The sequence below is a fragment of the Rattus norvegicus genome, chromosome 13 (assembly GCF_021556685.1).
Source record: "Rattus norvegicus strain SHRSP/BbbUtx chromosome 13, alternate assembly SHRSP_T2T, whole genome shotgun sequence".
Lineage (NCBI taxonomy): Eukaryota > Metazoa > Chordata > Mammalia > Rodentia > Muridae > Rattus > Rattus norvegicus.
Genome location: NC_141546.1, coordinates 65517592 through 65542244, shown reverse-complemented (window position 1 = coordinate 65542244; position 24653 = coordinate 65517592). Strand labels below are relative to the sequence as shown.

Here is a 24653-nt window from a genome sequence, read left to right as displayed (position 1 = left end):
CTAATTCGTGTGTCTGTTCTTGTGGCTCTTTTCCTTTCATTGGGTGGCCTGGTCTATGCAATGGTTTTTACTTCATTCTATTCTGTCTTGTTTGGTTGCTGTATCTCCGAGGCCTGTTCTTTCCTGATGAGAGACAGAGAGGGAGTGGATTTGGCAGGGAGAGGAAATGGGGAAGAACTGGGAAGACTAAAGGGAGAGCTAAGTGTGAACAAGATATTGTATGAGAAGATAATCTGTTTTCCATAAAATCAGTAGGGAAAAAAATGCGGAAGAACTGTGGTCTGCCTGCTTTCCCTTTATCTCTTATGGTAGTCATCAAACTTTTCTGATATTAAGCCCTTTAATAAAATGTTTACGGCTTCTACTGCAAAGAAGTAAATTACATCCATACAACTTAAATCAGTGCCTCATCCGAAGCATACTACAGCACACCTGCTGCTCTCTCTCTCTCTCTCTCTCTCTCTCTCTCTCTCTCTCTCTCTCTCTCCTGGGTGACTGAAAGCTGTGCCTTGGTGCCACCTGCTACGCCAAGGAAAGGGCTCGCTTCAAAATCAAAGTTTGGTTTCTACTGAATGTATGATTCTTTTACTCCATTACAAAACAGAAAGCTGTTATCAAGTTGCCGTTCATCTGTGTATCTACATAAACAAGTGTGCAAGAAAAGATGTTAGCACATTAGCTGCCTTTAATCAAGTGAAAATAGTAAGAAGCTACTGGGGAGTATGTAGTTTCCAGCATGTGCGGTGGAGAGAAGATTGCTCTCTACTGCATATATAAGCTCACCCTGATTAAATAAGCAAGATCCAAGTAACCTAATAGGAAAGAAAATTCTGTGAGTTGAGGGCTGTCAGAACTCAGCCCGGACCTGGAGTCGATGAGGAGAGCTCTGAGTGCTTGTGAGAAAACTCCAGGAAAACAAGACACGAATCTTGTGATCTCAGTTTCTTCAACCCATGAAATGATTCTCGGGATGTCTTTTTGTGCCCCTCCCGGGTGTAGCGGATAGGAATGAGTTTATTTCAAATTATTCACTACAACTGGCTATTGTTATGTGTTTATACTCCTCTATGGAAAAACAACATGGTTTCGCCATGCATGACTAATGTAAATTGTCTGATGCTCTGAATAAAATTGGCTACTGAATGAGAAAAACAAAACAAAACACCGAAATAGTTTCCATAAAGTATGATTTACTACTTAGCATTTACTTTTAATTTTCACTTAGATAAAAGCAGGAAGATTATAAAGATACTGTACCCCTTGGTAATAGAGTGGCTCCATTACTTAAAAAATTATAATTGATATATGTTATCCCAATATAATTGGTGTATGGAAATGTGAAAGTCAGAGAAAATTGTATTTTATTATAAAAATGCCCTTATATCCGGAGCCAAAAATCAAACTATAAGTATATTCCAATGTATGTGACTCAAAATATTTCCTTTACTAGGTATTCCTAACTTTTCTGACTGTCTTTTTCATTAGTTCTTACAGAAAAGCCAAAAAGTTATTTTGAAGAGTATGACATAAAGAAAGTTTAACTCTTCATAAAGAGAGCAGTTTTCATTTGTAATGGTGGTTGAATGATTGGAGCTGTGTCAATCCATCATCTCTTTACAATATTGTTTATTAGCTGATATTAAGCCTCATACACGTATGTTCATTCACCAGGAATTTTCCACAAAAGGTGTTTCCAGCACCTACAGAAGCATTGTTTATAAATCTTTATTAATGGCTTCTTCATTCAAATATGTAGGTTGAAAGGTAGGGGTCTCTTTTGTGTGCAGGCTGTGTTTTAAAGCCACGTTCAGTCTTAAGTTGAGTTCGAGTTCTAGAAGAATCTTACTGTTGTGGATCTGCCTGGAGTGGTTTAACGACTGGTCCTGGTAATGTTGAGGAACCGCCGAGGAGCCAGGCAGTCACAGATGCTCCTAGGGAAAATGTGTACCCAAGTCAAAAGACATGTCCTCTAGTGATTGAAGAAGTTAAGTCTTCTGTATCCCTGGAGATTTGATGTTTGGCCTACTTACAGACAGAACACTCTGTTTTGAAGTGCCAGACGACAGCTAATATCTCTATTGAATTATATTCCCGTGGCTCTGTATCGCCCTTGAGATTATTTAACAAATACTGTGTCATCGATGAGTTATAATGTGGACTACCGTCAAGGACACAATGGAAGACATGTGGAAAGTGTGTTTAGTTTAAGATTTTAAGTAGGAATCTAAAAATTTGAGACCCATAATACTCATTATAGACAAAGAAAACTGACTGCACATAAAAATTATTCTTGTCTTAGATATCAGTTAATAACATAATAATAGTAATAGTAATAATAATAAGTGATAATTTCTCACTTCTCAACTATTCTCAACTAGAATGAGTGTATACTCATTCTAGGTCATTTATTTCAATAAGAACCACTCCGATACTGTTATATAAAGGAAAATATATTAAATACCATCAGAACAAAGCATTTATAGTGTATTTCAAGAGTGATTAGGGGGTTGGGGATTTAGCTCAGTGGTAGAGCGCTTGCCTAGCAAGCACAAGGCCCTGGGTTCGGTCCCCAGCTCCGAAAAAAAAGAAAAAAAGAAAAAAGCAAGAGTGATTAGACCACAGGAAAAGAACAACTTTGAAAGAGCGGACAGCATGCTAACTCAACCACGGGGAGAAGAAAATTCATCGACATAAAGATAGATTTTTGATCCTATATCAAGTCAAATCTTTTTCATCCTCTCCTCACCAAGTAATTAATCTGGTAGCAAATGAACAGAAAAGGAAAGTAAAGAGTGATTGTCTGATTTTTAAAATCCTAATTTAACTGGAAAAAAAGTAAATGGACAAAAATACCCGTTTCTTCCTAAAATGATTTTGTCTTGCTTTCTGTTCAACAGGGAGGTGGCGATTGTCCAGAAATGAGTGTCGGGGCTATAAAGATTGCCCTGGAAATTTCTCTTCCTGGTTCCTTCATCTATGTTTTCACTGATGCACGATCCAAGGATTATCGTCTCACCCATGAGGTGCTGCAGCTTATCCAGCAGAAACAATCCCAAGTAAGTAGACAGTGTCCACAGACTGACACGATTGCCTGAATAACATGCTCGTCTGAATAACATAAGCATGGGAGGTTGCTTATCTCTTTTGATTGTCCTCTGTGATCAACATCAATAGTCATAACCATCTGACCACCTATCTACCCATGTAGATAGGTGTAGATACATATCTAATTTGAATGTAGTAAATTCAGACTTATTCACAGCATATTGATCCTTTGGCTTTGATAAAGTGTGTATTAGCATCTTACCAGATTTGTTCCGTCTGTACTTCCAGTTCTGCTTTCTATGGGGAGTCTTCCCTGAGTTAGTTATCCAGTATTGTCAGTTAGTCATTGCCATCTAACAAAACCCAGCCATTTAAGGCATAGCATTTCATCTTTCCCACGTTAGCATGCTATAATTTACCTGGGCTACTTATGGTTCTTCTGCATCTAGGGATGTTGAGATACTGAGCTTTGAGTATTCTGACATTTTTTTCTTTTAAGATTAAGGTGGTCAACTTAAGCATGCCCCTCTTGTGACCATGGCAGAAATACTGGAGATTGAGCGGGAATGCAAAGGTCTTTTGAGTTGAAGAACATAACTTGTAAAATGACTCTTCTGCATAAGTCATAGGGCCAAACTCAGATCCAGAGATACGTTATAAATAATGCATTTAAAAAAATGAAGATCCTCAAAATTCTTTGCAAATGCATGGATGGATGACAAGACAAGGAATTGAGGCCACTGTTAAAACTAGCATAGTTATGGTCTTGTTCCTATGGCCAAACTTGTCCCAAAATATAGACAACAATGTTCCTGTGCAGGCCCAGGGTATAAGGCTAATAATTATCATGTATGCTAGCATCCGACTTGCTTAGTAATGCGCTGGCAAATAATAGATGCTACCAAATATATTTGGCTTCTGGAAATCTCTCAAGCTCACTCTACTTTACACATTTTAGGTGGTATTTGTGCTCACTGGAGACTGTGATGACAGGAACCATATTGGATACAAAGTCTATGAAGAAATTGCTTCTACAAGTTCTGGTCAAGTGTTCCATCTGGACAAAAAGCAAGTAAATGAGGTCAGTTAGTAAAGTCGGTTAGTTTTTTGTTTTTGTTTTTGTTTTTTGTTTTTGTTTTTTTTTTTTTTTGCTACTTTGTAAAAATCAGCTAGGCCACTCTAACTGATAATGCTGGTGTCCGAAAGAGTTGTAACCTGCCGATTCTACCCTTAGGTTTCACATGGGTCAATTACCCCAGTGATGCAGAGAAACAGATTTATTTAGTATTAATTTTCAGATTGAATAATGTTATACCAAGAAGTCATGTAAGCACCAGTGATGAAAACTTCACTTAGTTTAATAAAATCTTTTGGTATTACAAGTTGTTTCATTCAATGTGAAAATTAGATTTTGTGTGTCTGACCAATACTTTTCAGGTAACGGGTCAAATGAAGCGTGATCTGTTATTGAAGTTGAATGTGAGAAAATGAATTACCAAACACAATTCCGGTCAGCTTTATTATCCAATGTTAAGAACTATAATCTATGACCCATAACTGTATAATTAGAAAAATGATTGAAAACAAAATATATAGCTTGTAGTAACGAAAATGTACTGTTTGAAATTGGTCTCATTCTTATGATTTCTTTTTCTTTTCCTATATTGTTTTGCTTTGGCTACACTTGTAGTTGTATTTCATTTACCTATTAATTAGTTAATTTATTTGGTTAAAGAACTTGCCAGAACAATGATAAAGTTTGAAGAAAGTATCATTCACATTTAACTTATTTAGTCTTTGAATCTAAACAGCTCTCCTGACTTCATGACATTATTTCTATGGTCCTGAACAAAATGATCAATTTTTCTCTTATAACTGAAATACTATATCACATCAGAACGAGTAGAGTATTATAACTTTCCAGAAGAAACGACTTAGTAAAAGTAACTTTATCAGCTACTTACATGATCAACCTGGATGGTTACTTCATTCTAAAAGTTTTCTTTGAAAAACTATCTGTTGAGAAGGCAATAATGACCTGAACCCATGCTCCATCCCCTTTAGAGATTCAAACACTCCTGAACAATGCCTTGCAACTACAAGGTGATTCCCAACAATTAATGTGGGGAAAAAAAGTGTTTCAAGCAGAAGACAGAAGCCTGGGGAGGAACTAGGAAGAAGTGAAGGCCTCTCAGGAGATGGACTTCTTGTCTCAAAGAACATTTTAACTGGACGAGAAAGGCTTGAAAGGGATGAAAAGCTCGCAGGCTGCCTTGGGACACATTCAGGATCTCCTGCAAGGGGGTATAGATGGGGAGTTGCATTACGCTTTCTGGTACTGGTGAGGACACTGTAGCTTCAGACTGGATGAGACTGTGAGCCAGCGGTGATGATGCTGCTCACGGCAGACGGAAGAAAACAGCAGCAGGCACTTTGCTCAGTGTTCCTGGCAGTTCATAGCTAAGGGCGCTGGGGAAGAGAAGACATTAGAAAACTTACCATAAGCACATAGGACTTTGGAAAGGACAGGATCTCTGTCCTGTTGGTAAACAGTCAAATGCAGTGTAGGGATTGTGAGAACAAGAATGGGATTTTCAACAGCCGAGTCCCAGAACGAACGGGGTTGGAAAAATCAACTCACTGGTTTACTAATTTTGTTAATTGTTGTATCAATTGGTATTCAGATCTTTAAATTTTGTCATGGCAGGATCAGAGTTTAAAAAAAATGTTAAGATTGCCCTTTTAATTTAATTAACTAATTAATTAATTTATCTTCTTCTTTATAAAATAGAGTTTGATCGTAGCAGGGATGAGCCTTGGCTTCTGTCAGTCAGTGCATCTCCAATCCCCTGGCTGATTCATTTAGGAAAAGATATAATGTTTCTTTTACTGTGGACCAATGAGATTCAAAGGCATTTGGGTAGGGGTAAGTTGGAGACATTCTCTGCTCCCAGATCTTGTCCTGCATACTCATGACTTCTGATCTGATGTTGGCAGCTTGATACAAGGTCGACACTATAACAGCCTTGAAGGATACTGAGCAGTTAAGGAAGCCCAGTCTCCTTGTTCAGTCTTCTAACTCTTTCTAATGCTAAGTGTCTGAAGTTATGGAAATGTTACTTTCCTTGGACCAAGTGAGTAGTCAGTTGTGTCAAAATGAACGAATCTACAAATTCTATACTTGTCTGTGACGTTGGCTGTGTGAGGTCTAACTAGGCTTTGTTTATAAAATGAAGATAATAGAATTTCCATTTCAGGAGGTACTTTTATCTTTAAGTGGGATGATACAGGGAAAATGTTCTATGCAAGGCATTATACAGAGTTTATACCGAATGATGCTGGCTGGTATTGTGGTGGCCCCCATAGGCTCATGTATTTGAATATATGCCATCAAGGAGTGGAATTATTTTAGAAGGTTTAGGAAGCGTGGCCTTGTTGTAATGAAAGTATATCCCTGGGGGGTGGGCTTTGAGGTTTCAAAAGCCCATACTAGGTCCAATTCTTTCCTGTTGCCTGGGGTTCAGAATGTAAAGCTCTCAGTCAAATCAATATATTTGATTCTTTAGGCACCAGAATAGAAGATTTGTTAATAGGAAGCATTGTCACACTGGCCAAAAAGGACTTGCAAAACTTCGAGATAGCAGCCTCTTAATTTTTCTTTTCCAATTGTTCTAAATTCCTTTATTCTGTAAATGCTACAAATTTTGAGGGGAATAGATGGCGTCACACTATGTACTCATTTACTAGACACAAAACTCCAGGCATTAAAGCCTTCCTTTTTAATCTTGAGACAGTTAGAGATCATCCAGCTCTAGTCTTCCCTGCTGGGTCTGCACTCATTTTCTAGTAGCCAGACTAGAAAAACTGTAAACTTTTCTGGGGTATGATCTTGTCACAGCACTTTCTTGCTATTTTGGCCAACAGCTGTGTTTGACCAGGATGTGGAAGAGCTCACTGTCTATGGGCTTAATTATGAGAACTGTTCAGAGTTTTAGACTTGGTGATGTGAGACGAGGTATTTGCCATTTTGTTCTTTCGTACTCTGAATTTCACTCCAGATAGCACGTTGGAATATAACCTTACTGCTGACCTTGGAAATAAGTAGAAACGAGTGTTTTCCTCTGAAATTTGAAAATGTATCAGAGACGGCTCTAACATTCTAGAAAGTGACTGGGAATGTGTGGAGACAATGTGGAAATGTTTCCAGCAACCCGTCTTTGAATTCACCTAATTAAATGTCAAAAGGAAAGTGCAAAGCTCAGAGCTCAGACTTTAAAATGATGTAGATACTATTCCCACATGCACAAACACATCCAGAAAGGAACATCTACCTAATGCCGATGCAATGCTTCCCTTGGTCCACTGTGGTGCCCAGATGACATGTGTTTGGGATATTGTTTTAGGAATACATGTTCCAGGCACCTGGGAGAGTTTTTATTGGTCACTGATACATTTAAATCAAACCACATGTATGTTGCGTTACTGTTTAAATTAGAACAAAAATTAAAGTCATTAATTTATTACTAAAAGTAGTCATTGACCGTAGCTTTATGAACATATGGATATTGTTTCATAGTGACATTTAAAATATACAGAGTGCATAATATTCATCAAAAATGGTGGGAGGACGTGACTGTTGTCATCACTCTCACTAGGCTAGATACAGTAAAAGGGGAGGATCCTTGCCCTGCCGTGTGAGCCACAGTGAGATAAATGGTGGAGAGCGTGTGGGTTTGAAGGAGAAGCTCTGCCAACATGAGGCTCTGTCTTGTTTCATGGCTTTCTGAGAACTGTTTGAGGTGCACATGAGGAGCTGCAGCAGTACATTTAGTAATGAGCGGTGAGGGTCCTGAGAGTGAGCAGAACTCGCTGCCTCTGAAGCCTAAGTCTGCACAGGAAAGTGTTATCCCATAGTCCCTCACAGAGGCAGTCAGGATGTCTGAGCTCATAAAGTTCAGAAAGTAGAATGGAAAACACTCAGTAATACATATTACCAACACACACACACACACACACACACACACACACACACACACACACACACACCACTCAGTAGTACATATTACCAACACACACACACACACACACACACACCACTCAGTAGTACATATCACCAACACACACACACACACACACACACCACTCAGTAGTACATATTACCAACACACACACACACACACCACACTCAGTAGTACATATTACCAACACACACACACACACACACCACACTCAGTAGTACATATTACCAACACACACACACACACACACACACACACACCACTCAGTAGTACATATTACCAACACACACACACACACACACACCACACTCAGTAGTACATATTACTAACACATACACATACACACACATATACACACACACCTCTCAGTAATACATATTACCAACACACACACACACACACACACACACCACTCAGTAGTACATATTACCAACACACACACACACACACATACCACACTCAGTAGTACATATTACTAACAAACACACACCCACACACCACTCAGTAATACATATTACCAACACACACACACACACACACACACACACACACACACCACTCAGTAGTACATATTACCAACACACACACACATACACACACATACCACACTCAGTAGTACATATTACTAACAAACACACACACACACACCACTCAGTAATACATATTACCAACACACACACACACACACACACACACACACACACACACTACTCAGTAATATATATCACCAACACACACACATACCCCACACACCACTCAGTAATATATATTACCAACATACACACACATACACACACACACACACACACACAGACACTCTCCACTCAGTAATACATATTACCAACTTACACATGGACATGCTCACACATACCACTCACATTATCAACACACACACATACCACTCAGTAATTCATATTACCAACATAAACACACTGCCCACTTAGTAATATATATTACCAACACATATGTGCACACACACACACACACACACACACACACACACACACCACTCAGTAATACATATTACTAACACACATAGACACACAGATACACACACAGATACACACACACACACACACACACACACACACACAGACACACACACACTCACCCAAAAAAGAAAAAGAAAGAACAGCCATCTCAACACAAAAAGCAGTTTGCCTAAATACATGGAGAAATATTTCTTGCCAGGGAAAAAAAGATGGTGTTTGAGGATAAACTGGCCAGCGAGTTGCATAGACCAAGACAAACAGGAAAATAAATAATTCTGTCTTATTTAGCTGATGCTATTTTGATTAGAAGCTAAAATAAACTATCAAGTTCAACTCTGTCAGAGATAACCAAACCAAATTGATTTCTTGCATAGCTGCTTCTGATTGGCAAGAGCTCTAAACTACCACAGTTACTGTGTCTACTTTTAAAGTGTCTGAAAAAAATCATTTAAACTCCATATGGCTTGAAGGAGATTAGCCATCTTCCCCATTTAGAGGCTGAGTTTCTTTTTCTTTTCTTTCTTTTTTTAAATTGGCACTGTAATGGAAAATATGGATTTAAATGGAGAGAAAGCTGTCACACATGTGTGTGACATCTACCATACATGTGTAACATCCAGAATCGAAACTGCTAGTTAGCAGTGAATCCCTTTTGAAGAGTCAACTCACGGGACCTGCAAAGGGCACCAGGACCTCAGAGAATACCAGCAGTGCTGAGACAAATGCGATTTTAATTTGCCATTTTTTTTAACACGGCCTCAGCAATGTGCATACATTTTCCCTATTGAATTTTAAAAGATTGCTTTGTACAGCCCTTTGTTTAGAAAAACACACGTCAATGACAGAATAAAAAGCAATACACAGTAACACTAAAACAAGCTGCAAAGACATACACAGCAAGATTTTGCATGTATGGTGGGGGAAGAGACTAGAGAGATAGTGAGGAGTTAGGAGCACTTATTGCTCTTGCAGAGGACTGGGGTTTGAGGCCCAGCCTGCACATGGAGGTTCACAACCACCTTTAACTCCTGATCCAGAGGTTCTAAAAGCCCTCTTCTGGCTTCTGTGTGCACTGCACACATGCAGTACACAGTAATATAGGCAGGCAAACACTCATACACACAAAATGAACGAATAAATAAACACCACTATAAAGTGTGTGTGTGTGTGTGTGTGTGTGTGTGTGTGTGTGTGTGTGTGTGTGTGTGTGTTTTAACCAAATGAGATTATCTGTTCATAGTGTTTGGAAAAGGACCTAGCTTTGAACTTGAACTTGCATGATTATTTAGAATCCTCTCTGTCCTTTTTACCAAACATTTCTGACCTTCTAGACCAGTGGTCTATACTACGTCCAGATTTGTGTGGCCTGCATCTGAAGGGAAAGTTACTTGTCAGCCACAGCGAGGCAGATTTAAAAGCCTGACTTTATTTCTTTCTCCACAATGTCTTACAGTGTGTGGTTGGGGAGAACTTCGTAGGGTTTCTTCTTTAATAATGAAACTAATGAAAACAGAGTGATCTAACCTAAGAGAATCATGAGTTCTTGTCAACTTCTAGACGGAGAAAAGACATAAGCCCAAACGTTTTCTTATCTAGTCAGCAGCTCCACCGTACAAGCACTGTGCATTGTTAGAAAAAAAAGCTTTAACTTTTAAACTAAACGCACTAGATACATTTTATGGCTTATGTTTTTGACTCAAATACTTCTATCAGTTTATTGCCTTTGTGGAAACCTCCTCATAAAAAGTGTGGGTTTTTTCTAGAGCAGTTTTAGGGGTGGGGAAAAAAATCTCAGGATTAACTTTTCAAAGCTCTGTCAGGGAAGTAAGAAACAAGAAGAAGCTTGGAACCCTGAGGTTTATTTAATGAAGTGGTAAGCAGTCATTGGTTCAATAGAAATAAAAATGTCCACCAAGGATAATATAATTTTTGCTCCTTATTTTTCAACAGTAGAAAGGTGGGGGCTGGGGATTTAGCTCAGTGGTAGAGCGCTTACCTAGAAAGCGCAAGGCCCTGGGTTCGGTCCCCAGCTCCGGGAAAAAAAAAAAAAAAAAAAAAGAAAGGTGATGAAAGGGTTGATGAGTCAACATAAGGAACGTTTTGTTGGAGGAATTTCCCTGTGATCTAGGATAAATAAATGGAGCAAACCCATGCTTCATATACGTCCCGGCTTTCTTAGGCATGCCTGGCATGAACCAATGGTCAGAGGATTATGATAGGAGAGCCCTGAGAGAGCGTGTGAATTATGGAACACTGGCGCTATGATTTGGCCTTGTGGTAAGAATTACAGATTGGCTTTTCTCTTTCCTGAAGTAGATCAGTGCGCATCAAAATCCTACAGCGAATTACTTCAACAAGCTTGGTAGCCAAGGAAGGAGGGAAATTTAAAATGACATAAAGCTCATACGATTTTAAGTAGATATGGTTGATTCGCACTGAAGCATCTTTGGTCCATTTCACGTTTTCGTTATGAAATTAGAAAAAAGATGTATGGATTGGTTAAATGACTTATAGTTTAAATATATGTACTCTGTGAGAAATAACAGTCTTTAGAAACTAGTGATAGTATTTGTGAAAAGTCTTTTTAATTAGATTTATTACATTACTAAGTAACTCAGTAATATGACAATTACTAAAATATTTTTAAATGACAATGAATGCAATTATTAATTCAAGTAATGTTTATTAAAACCATGTACCTGTGAAGGCTAAGGCTTATCTAGTATTCATAGGTATATGAATATTTCTTATAATCTGTAAACATCGTATATATTTCATTGGCAGTCACATGAGAATGATTATAGATAAATTGAAAACAATTATGGCTGGGTGGTAGAGGCATACGTTTTTAATCCCAGCTCTCAGAAAGCAGAGGCAGGCGGATCTCTGTGAGTTCAAGGACAGTCTGGTCTACAGACCGAGTTCCAGGATAGCCAGAGCTACACAGAGAAACCCTGTCTTGAATATATGTATGATCTTTCTTGTTTCTGTATGGTACATGTTCATGTTCATGCTCATGTGTGGGTGTGAGTGTGTATATGTGCAAACCTGTGTGAATGTGGAGTCCCAAGGTAGACATTACTGTTGTCCTCTATTGCTGTCTACCATATTTTTTTTTGAGACAGAATCTGGACCATAGTCATTTGAGGCTATAAGTCCTATGGCTACACCTGGCTTTTATATAGGTGCTGGGGTCCATATCCTTACACAGCATGCACTGTACAAACTGAGCCATGTCCCTAGTCCCTTTGACATGTTATTATTCTTTATGTTTGAAACGAATGTCATTTGAAAATTGAAGATTACTGAAACCATGTACCCAATTAAATAAAAGTATTAGCTTTCATTTCTGCTCACCAGACTTTCTGAGCAGTGCAGCCTCCCTCTCCCCTCACAGACTTACAAATTCTGTAATCTTTGACTCCTGCCCAAATCCAAATTGCTGTGCTCATGTGTTCCAAGGCTCTCATGTCAGCCTTGCTTTTCGCCTGTAAAATGTGACCTTGTGAACGGTTCTGCTTGGTTAAACCCCCTACCCTGAACATCAATACAACGATGTTCTTCTTCCAAACAGCTCCATCCTTTCTCCACTCCCATCTGCTATTTCCTACTTAGCCAAAAAAACAAAAAAAATCAATTGTATTAAATATTGCTCTGCCTGCTAGAAAGCCAGATGTTTGGTAGATCTGAGAATACTTAATATCAATCGCCTGAGTGATTAAAGAAAGGAAGGAGGCCAATGAAGTTCAAAATTTGCATTCGGGCAAACTGGAACAAAGCGGACCGCAGAGTGCCTGTTGTTGAATGGAAGAAAGGACTTGCTTTGCAGATTGTTTTCTTGTGTTGAGGTGCCTTATAATAAGTATAGTATGTCCAACATAAATTGGGACGCTGAGGTTAGTCCTAAGAATGATCTAGAATCTAGCTTCTGAATTCTGTAGAGCGGTGGTTCTCAACCAGTGGGTTTTGAGCCCCACAGGGGTCGCAAATCAGATATCCTGCTTGTAAGATATTTACATAACATTTCATAACAGTAGCAAAATATAGTTATGGAGTAGTACCAAAATAATGTTATGGCTGGGGTCATTACAACATGAGGAGCTGTATTAAAGGGTTGTAGCATTCAAAAGGTTGAGAACCAGAATAGCATTGCTTTCTGCCATGCGTCTGGACTTTATTTTAAAATGGAATCTCTGGGAACCTTCTGGAACGTTAATGGATTCATTTGATTCTGCCTGTTCATTGGATGATACTGTCCTTTGAATACGCTGAACTTCAATTTGCTTTTTGAGACAGTGTGTCACTATGGCTCTGGCTATCCTCGAACTCACTATGTAGATGAAGATTTGTCACAAACTCAGAGATCTGTCTGCTTTTGCCTTCGAAGTGTTGGGATTTTAACCATCCAGCCCAGTTTTGAGGTTCAGTCTTTAAGACTATTTCTACCACCGGATACACTTTTCTCTTGCCCCAAAGAGTCCTTCCATACTCTGAGAAGATATTGAATAGTATGTAGAGACATCACGCAACAATTAGATACTAAGAGAATAATGAGTAGTACATAGAGACACATCCACATTTGCTACACAGGGTTAAGTCAGAAACTGTACTGAATATATGCTAATGAAGGAGTCACTGGTACTGGTAAGGCACTCTCACAATCTGTTATCCAAATGGGAGAAAGCTAGTGGATTGACTAGCAGTGATCTGTTTTTATACAAAGTAGCACCGTCTCTACAGATCAACTAGTGGTGTCCAACTGTTTTTATACAAAGTGGCACCATCTCATGCACATAGCTACGAATGGAAATGTTGAGGAGAGAAAGACCGGGAAACAAGATCAGTCTGGTTTGCTGATAAATTGAGTTTGCTTTCTGCTCTTCTTCAGGAGATAAATGTCACGAGTTCAAGTACTCTGCTGTAGGACCAATATAACAAGAATAGATATGTTGGTTCTGCCATTCTAGATTTTACTTTGGTTGTATGGTTTCCTCTAATTTTTAGATGTTTGGAATACGACATCAAACCGACTACATTGATTTAGACAAATAATCACTTATGAATTCAGTCTGCAAAATTACACAGATTGAAATTAATCTACTGATGTTGTTTCCAAAATAAACTCAAAAGAAAGAGACAGCTATGATAAAATATAAACCAGTTTCTATTCTCACTCCAAGTTTACCCTGTTTTTCTTTTTTGGTTGTTGTTTTGCAATTCCAAGGCTATTTTTTATTAACATTTCTATAACATTCTCTATTTCCTTACTTCACTCAGTCTTTAAGGCTTTTTTTTTAGATGGAGCCTTGCAAAAGAGATTCAGAATCTTTAAGAAAATTGTATTCCTTTTTGAAGAGTCCTGCGTAAGACAATGTAGGGAACACTACTGCCCTTAATGGGATAGCATTCATGTAGAATTTGGTTTCCGGGCTCAGCTACTTTTCCTGTTACACCACCTGCTGTAAAAGATTTGCACACACATGTAGTCTAAACAGCATATCGACTCACATGGCTGACTGCACCAGACACAGTGGACTTCATGGATATACATACATGTGTGCAGCTGTGGGGTGAAGCCATGCTAACAGACTATAATTGAACAATCATGGCTTGTTGTTCCTTACACGACAGGATGCTGGGGATGCGTTTGGTATCCTATGATGTTCTTCTCTGATTAAGCATCTCAGCTCACTGTGTCAGCTCTTGGGTCTGAATGTGTCCTCACATTCAGCTTCTATTAGAATAGTTCGGTTGTAACCCGTTTTCCTTGTCAATTTCTGTGCAATGTCCTAGTGTCCTGATTATTGTCTGTTGTTTGTGTGTTTGTTTTAAAGGAACACTGAAAAATGTTGATGTGGGTAGATTGTCATAATGACACTATTGGAACTGATTTATGTAAAACAATGTCCTATTTTACCATGTAAGATTTTATAATAGAAAGAAATATCAAGGGCTGGAGAGATGGCTCAGCGGTTAAGAGCACTGACTGCTCTTCCAGAGGTCATGAGTTCAAATCCCAGCATCCACATGGTGGCTCACAACCATCTGTAACGAGATTCAATGCCCTCTTCTGGTGTGTTTGAAGACAGTGACAGTGTACTTGTCATATATAAAAAAATGAATAAATAAAATCTTTAAAAAAAGAAAGAAATATCAAAATAACATGTTCTCTGATATTGAAATATCAACCCAAGTATGTTTTGTGAATGTCCTATTTTATTTTCTGATGCTAATACTAATCTGCCATCACTTTGGCTCTTTACCATAAGGAACAATCATTTACAGCATATTCACCATGTCAAGGGTTATGAGAGGAAAATATTTGCTTGATTTGATATAAAACCACAAGGATTTTTTATATGTAAACTCCTCTTCTGCTCCCTCCCCCCTGAAAATATGCTGAGGATGACATGAGCCCTAGTTGCTGTCATAATGTTTGCCAGTCTGGGGAACTTCAGGAGGTGGGGCCTCTCTGGAGGAAGTGCTTCACTAGTGATGGGTCCCTTGGCCCTTTCTGTTTCTCTTTGCTTTCTGGAAGCCAGGAAGTGAGGGACTTTCCTCAACTGGGCTTCCCTATGTGCTGTTTGTGTTTTGTCATAGGCCTACTAACAGTAAAACCAGCCAACCATGGACTGATCCTCCCAAACCACTGCTAAAGCAAAGCTTTCCTTCTCCCAAGTGGGGAATTTCCCTCTTCTCCAGACTTGGAGGTTTGACAAATGCAGCAGATGGGCAACAGCATTCACACATATGGGGGAAGGTGGTCTTCCTTTACAGCTCCAGTGCCCATGCGATTCCATGTTTACTTTGTGCTCCTGCCTCTCTGTTCTTTAGTATAATAGCAGACTATGAGCTTCCTACGGACAGAAAGGCAGGAAGTTTGATTCAACAGTTTCAGCATTTTATCCTGCTATAACATTCAATTACATTTGAATAGTAAAGAATTGAATGGATGCAGTATATGTGTATATATATATGTGTGTATATATATATATATATGCATACGTGTTTGGGTATTTGAATAGGTGTGAGTGTGTCTCTGTGTGTGTGTGTGTCTGTGTGTGTGTGAGTATGTATGTGAGTGAGTCTGTCTGTATACATATATTTTTGCATGTACATGTATGCGTTTGTGTACATATATGTATCTACATACGTATCTGTGTATGTCTGCTTATGTCTGTGTGTCTCTGTATATACCTGTTTGTATATATGTATGTGCATCTGTATGTGTGTCTGCATGTAATGAAGGTGTGCTGTATATATGTATATATGTATATGTGTATGTGTGTGTTTGTATGTATACTAAAGTGTATTGGATATGTTTCTGTGTGTATATATGTGTGCATCTGAAAGTATGTGAATATAAGTGCATATGTGTCTATGTATATGTATATCTGTGTGTTTGTATATGTATCTCTGTGTCTGTGTGTGTGAATGTATCTGTGTATATCTCTGTGTATGTGTACAATTTCTTTACCCCATTGTGAACATAAAGAAAACATAGCTATAACACATTTTTCATTAAAACTTTTGTTGACTGATCATATTTCTATATATTCATAGAATATCTTAAATACTAAGGTTAAAGTGGAATTTGCATAAAGTAAAATGCATTTATACTAAATATACATTTTAATGAGTTTTGACAAATTTTATACACTTGTGTAACCACTACCACAGTCTCAATAAAGGCCATTTCCATCACCCTTGATGTTTCATGTGTTCAGTGCTACCTCAGCCTTCCAGTTCATCAGTCACTGATTTTCTTTCCAATGTGTCATTGGTTCACTCTTTTCTAAAGTTTCCTGTGAGCAGAAAACTTTGAGTTGAGCATTTTTCTGAGTTTCATGTTTCTGCGAGGTGGCCATGGTGTGCGCTCCTATTCATTGTGTTCTCTACATTGTTGAGTTTCTTTCTAGTCCGAGCATCTAATTACATATATTATATGTAAATATATATTTAATCTATGCTAATTCCTTCCTTCTTGTTGGACATCTCCGTTGCCTCACTCTTTGCTTATTTTGGACATAGTATTTCTCAACATCTTTGTGTGGTTCTTTGGTCAGACACATGTTTTCATTTTTCCTGAGTTTGTAATTACACATAAATGTGACGGGTTATGGGAAAGTAAATGTTTAACTTTACATGGAAGAGCGAGAGTGTTTTCCAAAGTGATCGTACCATTTCCTGCGCCTACCAGCGGTGTACGAGTTCCAGTTGTCCACAGTTTTACTGACACTTCGTACTCCAATACATCAGTGGTCAGCTATTCATCTCACCGTATCTTAGATTCATCTAAAAACAAGTCATCCTGGGCATCAAAGGGGCCATGTTCATCATATCTGTCATTTCAGTGTACATTTTCACTTGAGTACTTGTAGATCCTGTTTCCCTCCTACCGTCACGCTTAGCTTCTGTTAACAGTCAACATGGCATGAGTGGGAAGAAGGAAAGTCAGTTGAGAAATTGCCTCCTGTGATTGGCCAGTGGGCATAGCTGTGGGGCTTTTTATAGTTTTATTGTTAATTTATGCAGAAGAGCCCAGCTCTCTGTAGGGAGGATGTAGAAGGGAGGAAGGTGAGCAAGTCACAAGCAAGCTAGTTAGCAGCATTCCTTCATGGTCTCCTTCAGTTCCTGCTTCAAGCTCCTTCCTTGAGTTCCATACCAACATGATGGACGGTAGCCTATAAGGCCAAGAAACCCTTTCTTCTACTAAGCTGCTTTTTGTCAGTGTCTCATCATAGTACGCCTGCCCCCTTTCTAGGCACTGATCATGTTGCGATTATTTGGGGAGCAATGGCTTTTGTTGTATTAGTATAAAGTTTTCCCTTGTCTTATGACGTAGGATGGAACTACTTATTAATTTGTCTGATCATCATTTGGTTGTGGCTTGGATTTAAAGCTCTTAGGAGTGGTTGAAGAAATACTGATTCTAAGGTTTTCTAAATGCTACTTGTAAAATGTAGCCCTTATGTATCTCTACTGATCTCACCAAGTATTTGATGAGGTCTCTTCTCTTTTGTTGAAAAGAAGGCATACAGTCATTGGGCCTGCGTGGATTTCAGGAGTTTTTGTATTTCGTATCTCAAGTATGTTTTCCTTTGTGGACAGAATTCCTGTCCTGTCTTCATAACATTTAGCTTATGCATGTACAGGTTATTACTCAGGCAAACATGGGAGAGACGTCCTGTAAAAATACATGCACACATTTGCCTTCATAGTTCCTTTCTCTTATGTTTGCACTTAAAATTGTACCCATTTCAGTGTTCACCAACTCAAGCCCTCCGTCTCTTCATTTATATTAGACTAGGCATTGCCTTCTGGATCTCTCTCTCCCTTCCCTTCCCTTCCCTTCCCTTCCCTTCCCTTCCCTTCCCTTCCCTTCCCTTCCCTTCCCTTCCCTTCCCTTCCCCTCCCCTCCCCCCTTCCTCCCTCTCTCTCTCTCTCTCTCTCTCTCCCCCTCTCTGATAGTGACCCTGTGTTATTGGCTGAATCAACTAAAATATAGTTTTCTATATTTTTCTTGGTAACAGTTATTTGTAGATGGATAATTCTAAACTTTGGGCATTCTCTTGAAACATAACTGATTTGAAATTATCTACAGCGTATTGCCAAGCTAATCAATCACATTCTCTGACTTTTTTTCAAAGAGCATTTTTTGAAAATGTGTTACATCAGATTTGGGTAGACAGACAACAGAAGGATGTGGTGCTTCCGTAGAAGAGTTGTTGGACTTTATCTTGTCCTAGATTTATCGTTCTGAAAAATGTAACATGTTAAGTAACTTTTTGTGTCTTAGAGATTGGCTGTTACTGATTAGGGGACAACACTATAAATTATTATGTTCAAATTGGTAAAATCAAGGGATCATAAATAACAGAAGAACCATCATCTAAAAGTGTTGAGAAATTGAATACTAATGTCACACTAATGTAGAATAATTCATTTTTGGATAAGCTTTTATTTTCTCTTTTGTCTCATTTGTCTTAAGAGCTAGGGAGATTCTGAGGAAGTCCAGCAGTGCCAGCATTTTAGAAAGGAATTAGGAATTAAGTATACAGGAAAACTAAACATGGTCTTTAAAAGTGAAGATAGAAAAAGAGGGACAACATCTCAATTTGAGCAGGAACAGCTATAGTTTTCTCATGGTACAAGAGCTATAAATACCATGATTAATAATGGTATTAATAAAAGTTATCAACTATCGTTTACAACCACACCTCCCAACATCACTGAGGCTAGAGTCACGTCATATGGTCTCATCTTCTTCCTGACATTATCATGCTACATAGACAAACAGTTGGTCTTTTATTGTTAACTAATTTTTTAATTCCATCACTTCTTTAGATCAATTTCCCCACTTACTTTTTTTCCCTCTTTCTGAAGCCACCAGCATAATTGCACCATATGACTTTCATGTAGAATACTGTGCCTATCTCTTGTTCCCTAAATTACACCTTTCAGGAAATGAAGGACCAATCCAACAAGCCCAAGAGGTAGATAAGTACTTAACAGTGCCTTTGGTTAGATGTTTCTAGGCATTGCATTAAGGACCCATAAGAGAAAGTGAGACAGAGTATCCTTTGGAAAGGCTGACACTAGTTATTCATCTCATACTCGAAAATGGATGTTCAGATCTATGCAAACTATGTTCAAATTTCCATTTTCCACTTTTTTTTAAAAAAAATCATGTTGTTTTGTTTTTCAGGAATTTACGTTAGTGAGTCAAATATGGTTGGATATATCTGGAATGTATCCCAAGAATATATTGTATAAAATTTTATTTAATACACTCCCCTGATGTCAGCACCCCAGCCCAGGTCTACAGCACGCCACATCTGTATTTCAGCAATCATTTCTCCCCCTTCTTCTACTCTTTGCTTGTGTATCCAGCAAGATAAACATCCTCATGGTTTGCTTTCTCCATGCCTCTCCTCTGATTTAGAAACTGACCCTCACAGCCAACTGAATGATATCCAATTTTTTCTTGAAATTCCAACTTAGCTGTGATCTCTCCTCACTTTGCCATCCAAACCTATCTCCAGGTATTTCCCATACTGCTCCCCACTCTAATTAGTCTTTCTTCTCTGCCTGGACAGGAGTGGTGCTCTGCTTTTCTGCCTCTGCTTTTCTGTCACTAACTCTTTCTTAACCAGGAAGGACCTTGCCTTCCAGCTTTGAATTCTTCCACTCTAACCTTTGAGGATCACCTTTTGTCTCTTAGGACATGCGAACCCTCCCTGCTCTACTCCTGCTGTAGCACCCTTTCCTAGTCTATCTATGGGGCTTTCCATTTCCACATACTTGCCCATCTGTTAAAAAGTCGCCATTCTAAAAGTAAACAATAGTTCTTAAATTTAGCTTATCTTAAATTTAGCTTATCTGTCAAACTTTCTTTGGAAGTGTTTCCCCTTCTAATTAGCGATAAAGAAATGGTACCTCTTATTATCTGTGGTAACTCAGGAGTTGAAAAAGCAGTGTTTGTATTTATTATCTGTTATTTCTAGCAGTTTCTTAGTATTTCAAAATGGAGTGGTTGGTATGTTTTCTAGTAGTATGGCCAATTTTACCACTACTGAGATATTTTGTTTTCATTTTACTTCTTCGGAGTACCCTAAAATACCATATGAGTAATTCAGCTTCTTGACTGTAACTAGTAAATTTTTATTTCAGTTAAATTAAACTGGGTAAAAACGCTTGATCTGCTTGGTTAGAAAGCATGCTTTAAACAAAGTCATGTGCATGAGTGCTTTGCCTGCATTTATGTCTGTGCACCACATTGTGTGCAGTGCTCATAGAAAGTGTCAGATCCTCTGGAACTGGAGTTACAAATAGTAGTTAGCAGCCGTGTGGATCCTGGGAATCAAACCCAGATCTAGAAGAGAAGTCACATAATGGCTGACTTATCTCTGAGTCCCCCGGAAAGTGCTTTTATGAATTAACATTGTTTCTTTTATTTCCAACTGTTTGTTAAAGCATTCTATACACACAGAAAAGTATACATGGTATCCTGCATACAACATTAATTCAAGCCAAAGTTCCCTGGGGAACCAGCACTTAGAAACCGTGCATGGCCAAGACCTCAGAAATCTACGTCTATACTATCTTCTGGGTCTCATGGGCTTATTAGCATTTTTGCTCTTTTGTGGTTTTAAAAACATAGATTAATTTGTTATGCTTTGCTCTGCGTATAAGTGAAATTGTCCAAATCTGTGCATTTTAAGTGTCCGGTTTTTGTGTCCAAATTCTATTTGTGAGGTTTTCCTACAATCTTCCACATAGTCATGGGTCAGTTCTTGTTGATGTATACTATTCCGTTGTATGAACGTATACCACAATCTGTTTCTCCACTGTTGGTGAACATTTGAGTAACACCCAGTTTGATTGATCATACGTGCTCTGCTCTTGCTCATGCTAGGACATGTTGCTTGTCAGTGGGAGCAAGAGTCAAATTTATTACATCTAGAAGATGCTGCCTCACTTTTCCAAAGTTGTTTTCAATCTTATCAGTAGTAGTCTGTGAGTTTTGGCTGTTCTTTACAACAGCAATTCTCAACCTGTGGGTGATTGACCCCCCTTGGGGGAGTCACCTATCTGATATCCTGCTATCAGACATTTACATTACAATTCATTACAGTAGCAAAATTACAATTATAAAGTAGCAACAAAAATAGTTTTGTGGTTGGCAATCCCTACAATTCGAGGAGTTGTATTAAGGGTCACAGTGTCAGCTGGAGAAATGGCTCAATGGTTAAGAGCACCGACTGCTCTTCCAGAGGTCCTGAGTTCAAATCCCAGCAACCACATGGTGGCTCACGACCACTCGTAATGAGATCTGATGACCTCTTCTGGTGTGTCTGAAGACAGCTACAGTGTACTTATATATAATAAAGGGTCACAGTGTCAGGACGGTGGAAAACCACTGCTCTACACTGTTCTTGGTGTTTTCTGTCCGATACTTCAGCCATTCGGGCTAATGTCGGTCATTAGTTTTAATTTAACCACACGTGAGTTTTTCTTTCTTTCTTTTTTATTGTATATACAGAAAAAAATACAACCAGAAATAATGTGGATTTATTCTTTCAGCATGTGGTGACAATTATGGAATATAAGCCTTTCAGACTTAGCTGTAGATTCACATGAAAATGTAGAATCCAATTAGCAACGGTCACCATGAGTGATTTTTCTTGACACTGGCGATTAGGCTGTTTCTGGCGATACTTTTCTGTTGACATCTAGCTGGAATGCCTGTCTTTGTGAGCTCCACCCGTCGTCCTTCTATTTAGTCCCTGGAGTTACCTAATTCTTGAGTTGTAGATTAAGTTATGCTAATGCCTGCGAACTGGGGATGCTTCCACTTATATTTTCCTGGTAGCTGCTTTGGAGTAAGCTCAGTTACTGTGCTTGCACACTTTGGGATAGCAGTGGCCTTGTTCATTGGGTTTATAAAGTGAAAAAAAAATCAAACATTTAAATCCCACTCCTGCCTATTGTGAATATGTGTTGCAAGTGAAAGGGTTGGAAATCTGCACGCTAAGTCTCTAGTGTATTAATAGTTCTGATTGATTTCTCACGGGCTCCAAGACATTCTGTGAACTTAAAGTAGATAATTAGCCTCTAATTCTCCTTCTCTCCCCTGTGGTTGCTGAGAGAAAGAGTGTGGTCATTTTTCCTGCCAATATTTTGTCTCCCTCAAGGTTAGGCCAAGGCATTTGCTTTCTTACTGAATCATGAAGCTATACTTTTTTAATTGCTATAAAATCAAAGAGGATGACATCAGTCTATTAAATTTCAGATGTTTGTCCAGACTATACGGGCAATTACAATAAAAATTAATTATGGCTTAGGAATAATAAAGATTTATTCCTTTCTATTGCAATGCGCCTTTTACAAAACAACGCCTCAGGAAATGAACCAAGGGAGGAGTGCAGCAGGTTTATGGGACCGTGAGAACTTCCAGCCACTTCTATTGTGGTCTGGGAATTCCTAAGTGCTGCTCTCGCAATCAGTGATGAATTGCGTGTTAGGGCTCTCTTTGTGAATGAGCTCTTGGAAGACCTTCCTTCCATTGTGCCCAGGTGAAGAGCACCTACCTAAGCTTCACCTTTCTCCTTGGTAGACTGAGTATTGCTTAACGTAAATTATAGTACATGGCATTTGGTTATCCTTCTAATGCCAATGTTGAGTGTATTTTAATAGTCTCATTTAAACATACTTCAGAAAATGAACTTTATCTAATTTCTTTTGCATCCCCAAATGTCTCCTAAATATGTAAGTACCGAGTGTTAAAAAATGCATTTATAAATAAGAAAGCTTTAAAATATATGTGCTTTGTAAATCTATGTGTCAGCTCACACATAAATATATACATATACACACATACTTATATGCACCTATGTATATGGAATGAAAACAAACTAGAGCTGTTTTCTGCAGGTATTGCAGGAAGTTTGCTTCTTATTTGATTCTTTACTTTCTTTTTTTGCATGGCATATTATTGTTATGATACATTTTAATAATTTTTCTACAAAAATTTATTCTTTTCTCATATATTACATCCTGACCACAGCTGCTCCTCTCTCCTCTCTTTGAATTCCCCCTCCTCCACCTCCCTTCTCTCCAGGATCCACTCCTCAGTTTTTCTTCAGAAAATGGCAAGCTTCTCAGGGATATCAACCAAACATGACATATCAAGTTGCAATAAGACTAGGCACATTTCATACTATAGTTGGAGGATGGAACCCAGTAGGAGGATAAGGGCTCCAAAAGCAGACAAAAGATCAAAGACAACCCCCACTCCCAGTGTTAGGAGTCCTACAAGAACACTGGGCTATACAACCATAACATATATTCAAATGACAAGGGTCAGACCCATAGAGGCTTCCTAATTGTTGCTTCCGTCTCTGTAAGCTCTACATAGTTGCTTCTGTGGGCCATTACACTTTATATCATATACTCTGGGTCATCATTGCCTAACCCTCAGTCAAGTTTGATCTTTTTCTTATCAGCATTATTTTATCACATGTCTGCACCATGAACTGCTGCTCAGGACTGAGAACCTTGTGGATATTCACCTGCACAGCATTTAGCTTTCTGTTATTTTCTTTCCTAGCTGTTCTGGCTTAACACAAATATTGCCATACTCACCTTTAAGCTGGGTGGAATTTTTCTTTTTCTTTTTTTTTTTTCTGATTTTCTCGTTCTGCAAGATTGATTGAACACTTTATGGATCTGATTTGCATACCAGATCCAGTATATGTGTTTATTCAAGTCAGTCAGATCAACCAAAGTCTCACCAATCTCACAGACAGCATGCCTGTGAGCTCACAGAGAGCTGCCGAAATGAGTCCTTCTGAGGTTTTTGTTAAACCAACCTCCTTATTAACTCCCCTGTGAACAGAATTCTCCCTAACCCAGTGAAGTGGCTATGAAGCACTGTCTATGTTACGCCTGCTTCTCTCCATTTTTGTCTGCCCCTCTTTGGTCACCTTTCAGTTAGTAATATTCATGTGGAAACTCAGCTGTTGATAGTTGACTGTCCCTAATGGCTCCTCTGAACCAGTCCACCACAGACTGATTTACTTCTTATGTCCCCAGC

General features: G+C 38.6%; 1 protein-coding gene across 2 annotated transcripts in view; it reads left to right on the top strand.

The window, feature by feature from the left end:
* Hmcn1 (hemicentin 1) overlaps positions 1-24653 on the top strand; it is a 457385-nt gene that overhangs the window by 126869 nt on the left and 305863 nt on the right. For both annotated transcript variants that reach the window (NM_001271292.2, XM_087580179.1), the window contains 2 exon segments: positions 2898-3056; positions 4004-4126. In NM_001271292.2, coding sequence (NP_001258221.1) covers positions 2898-3056; positions 4004-4126 — 282 coding nt within the window.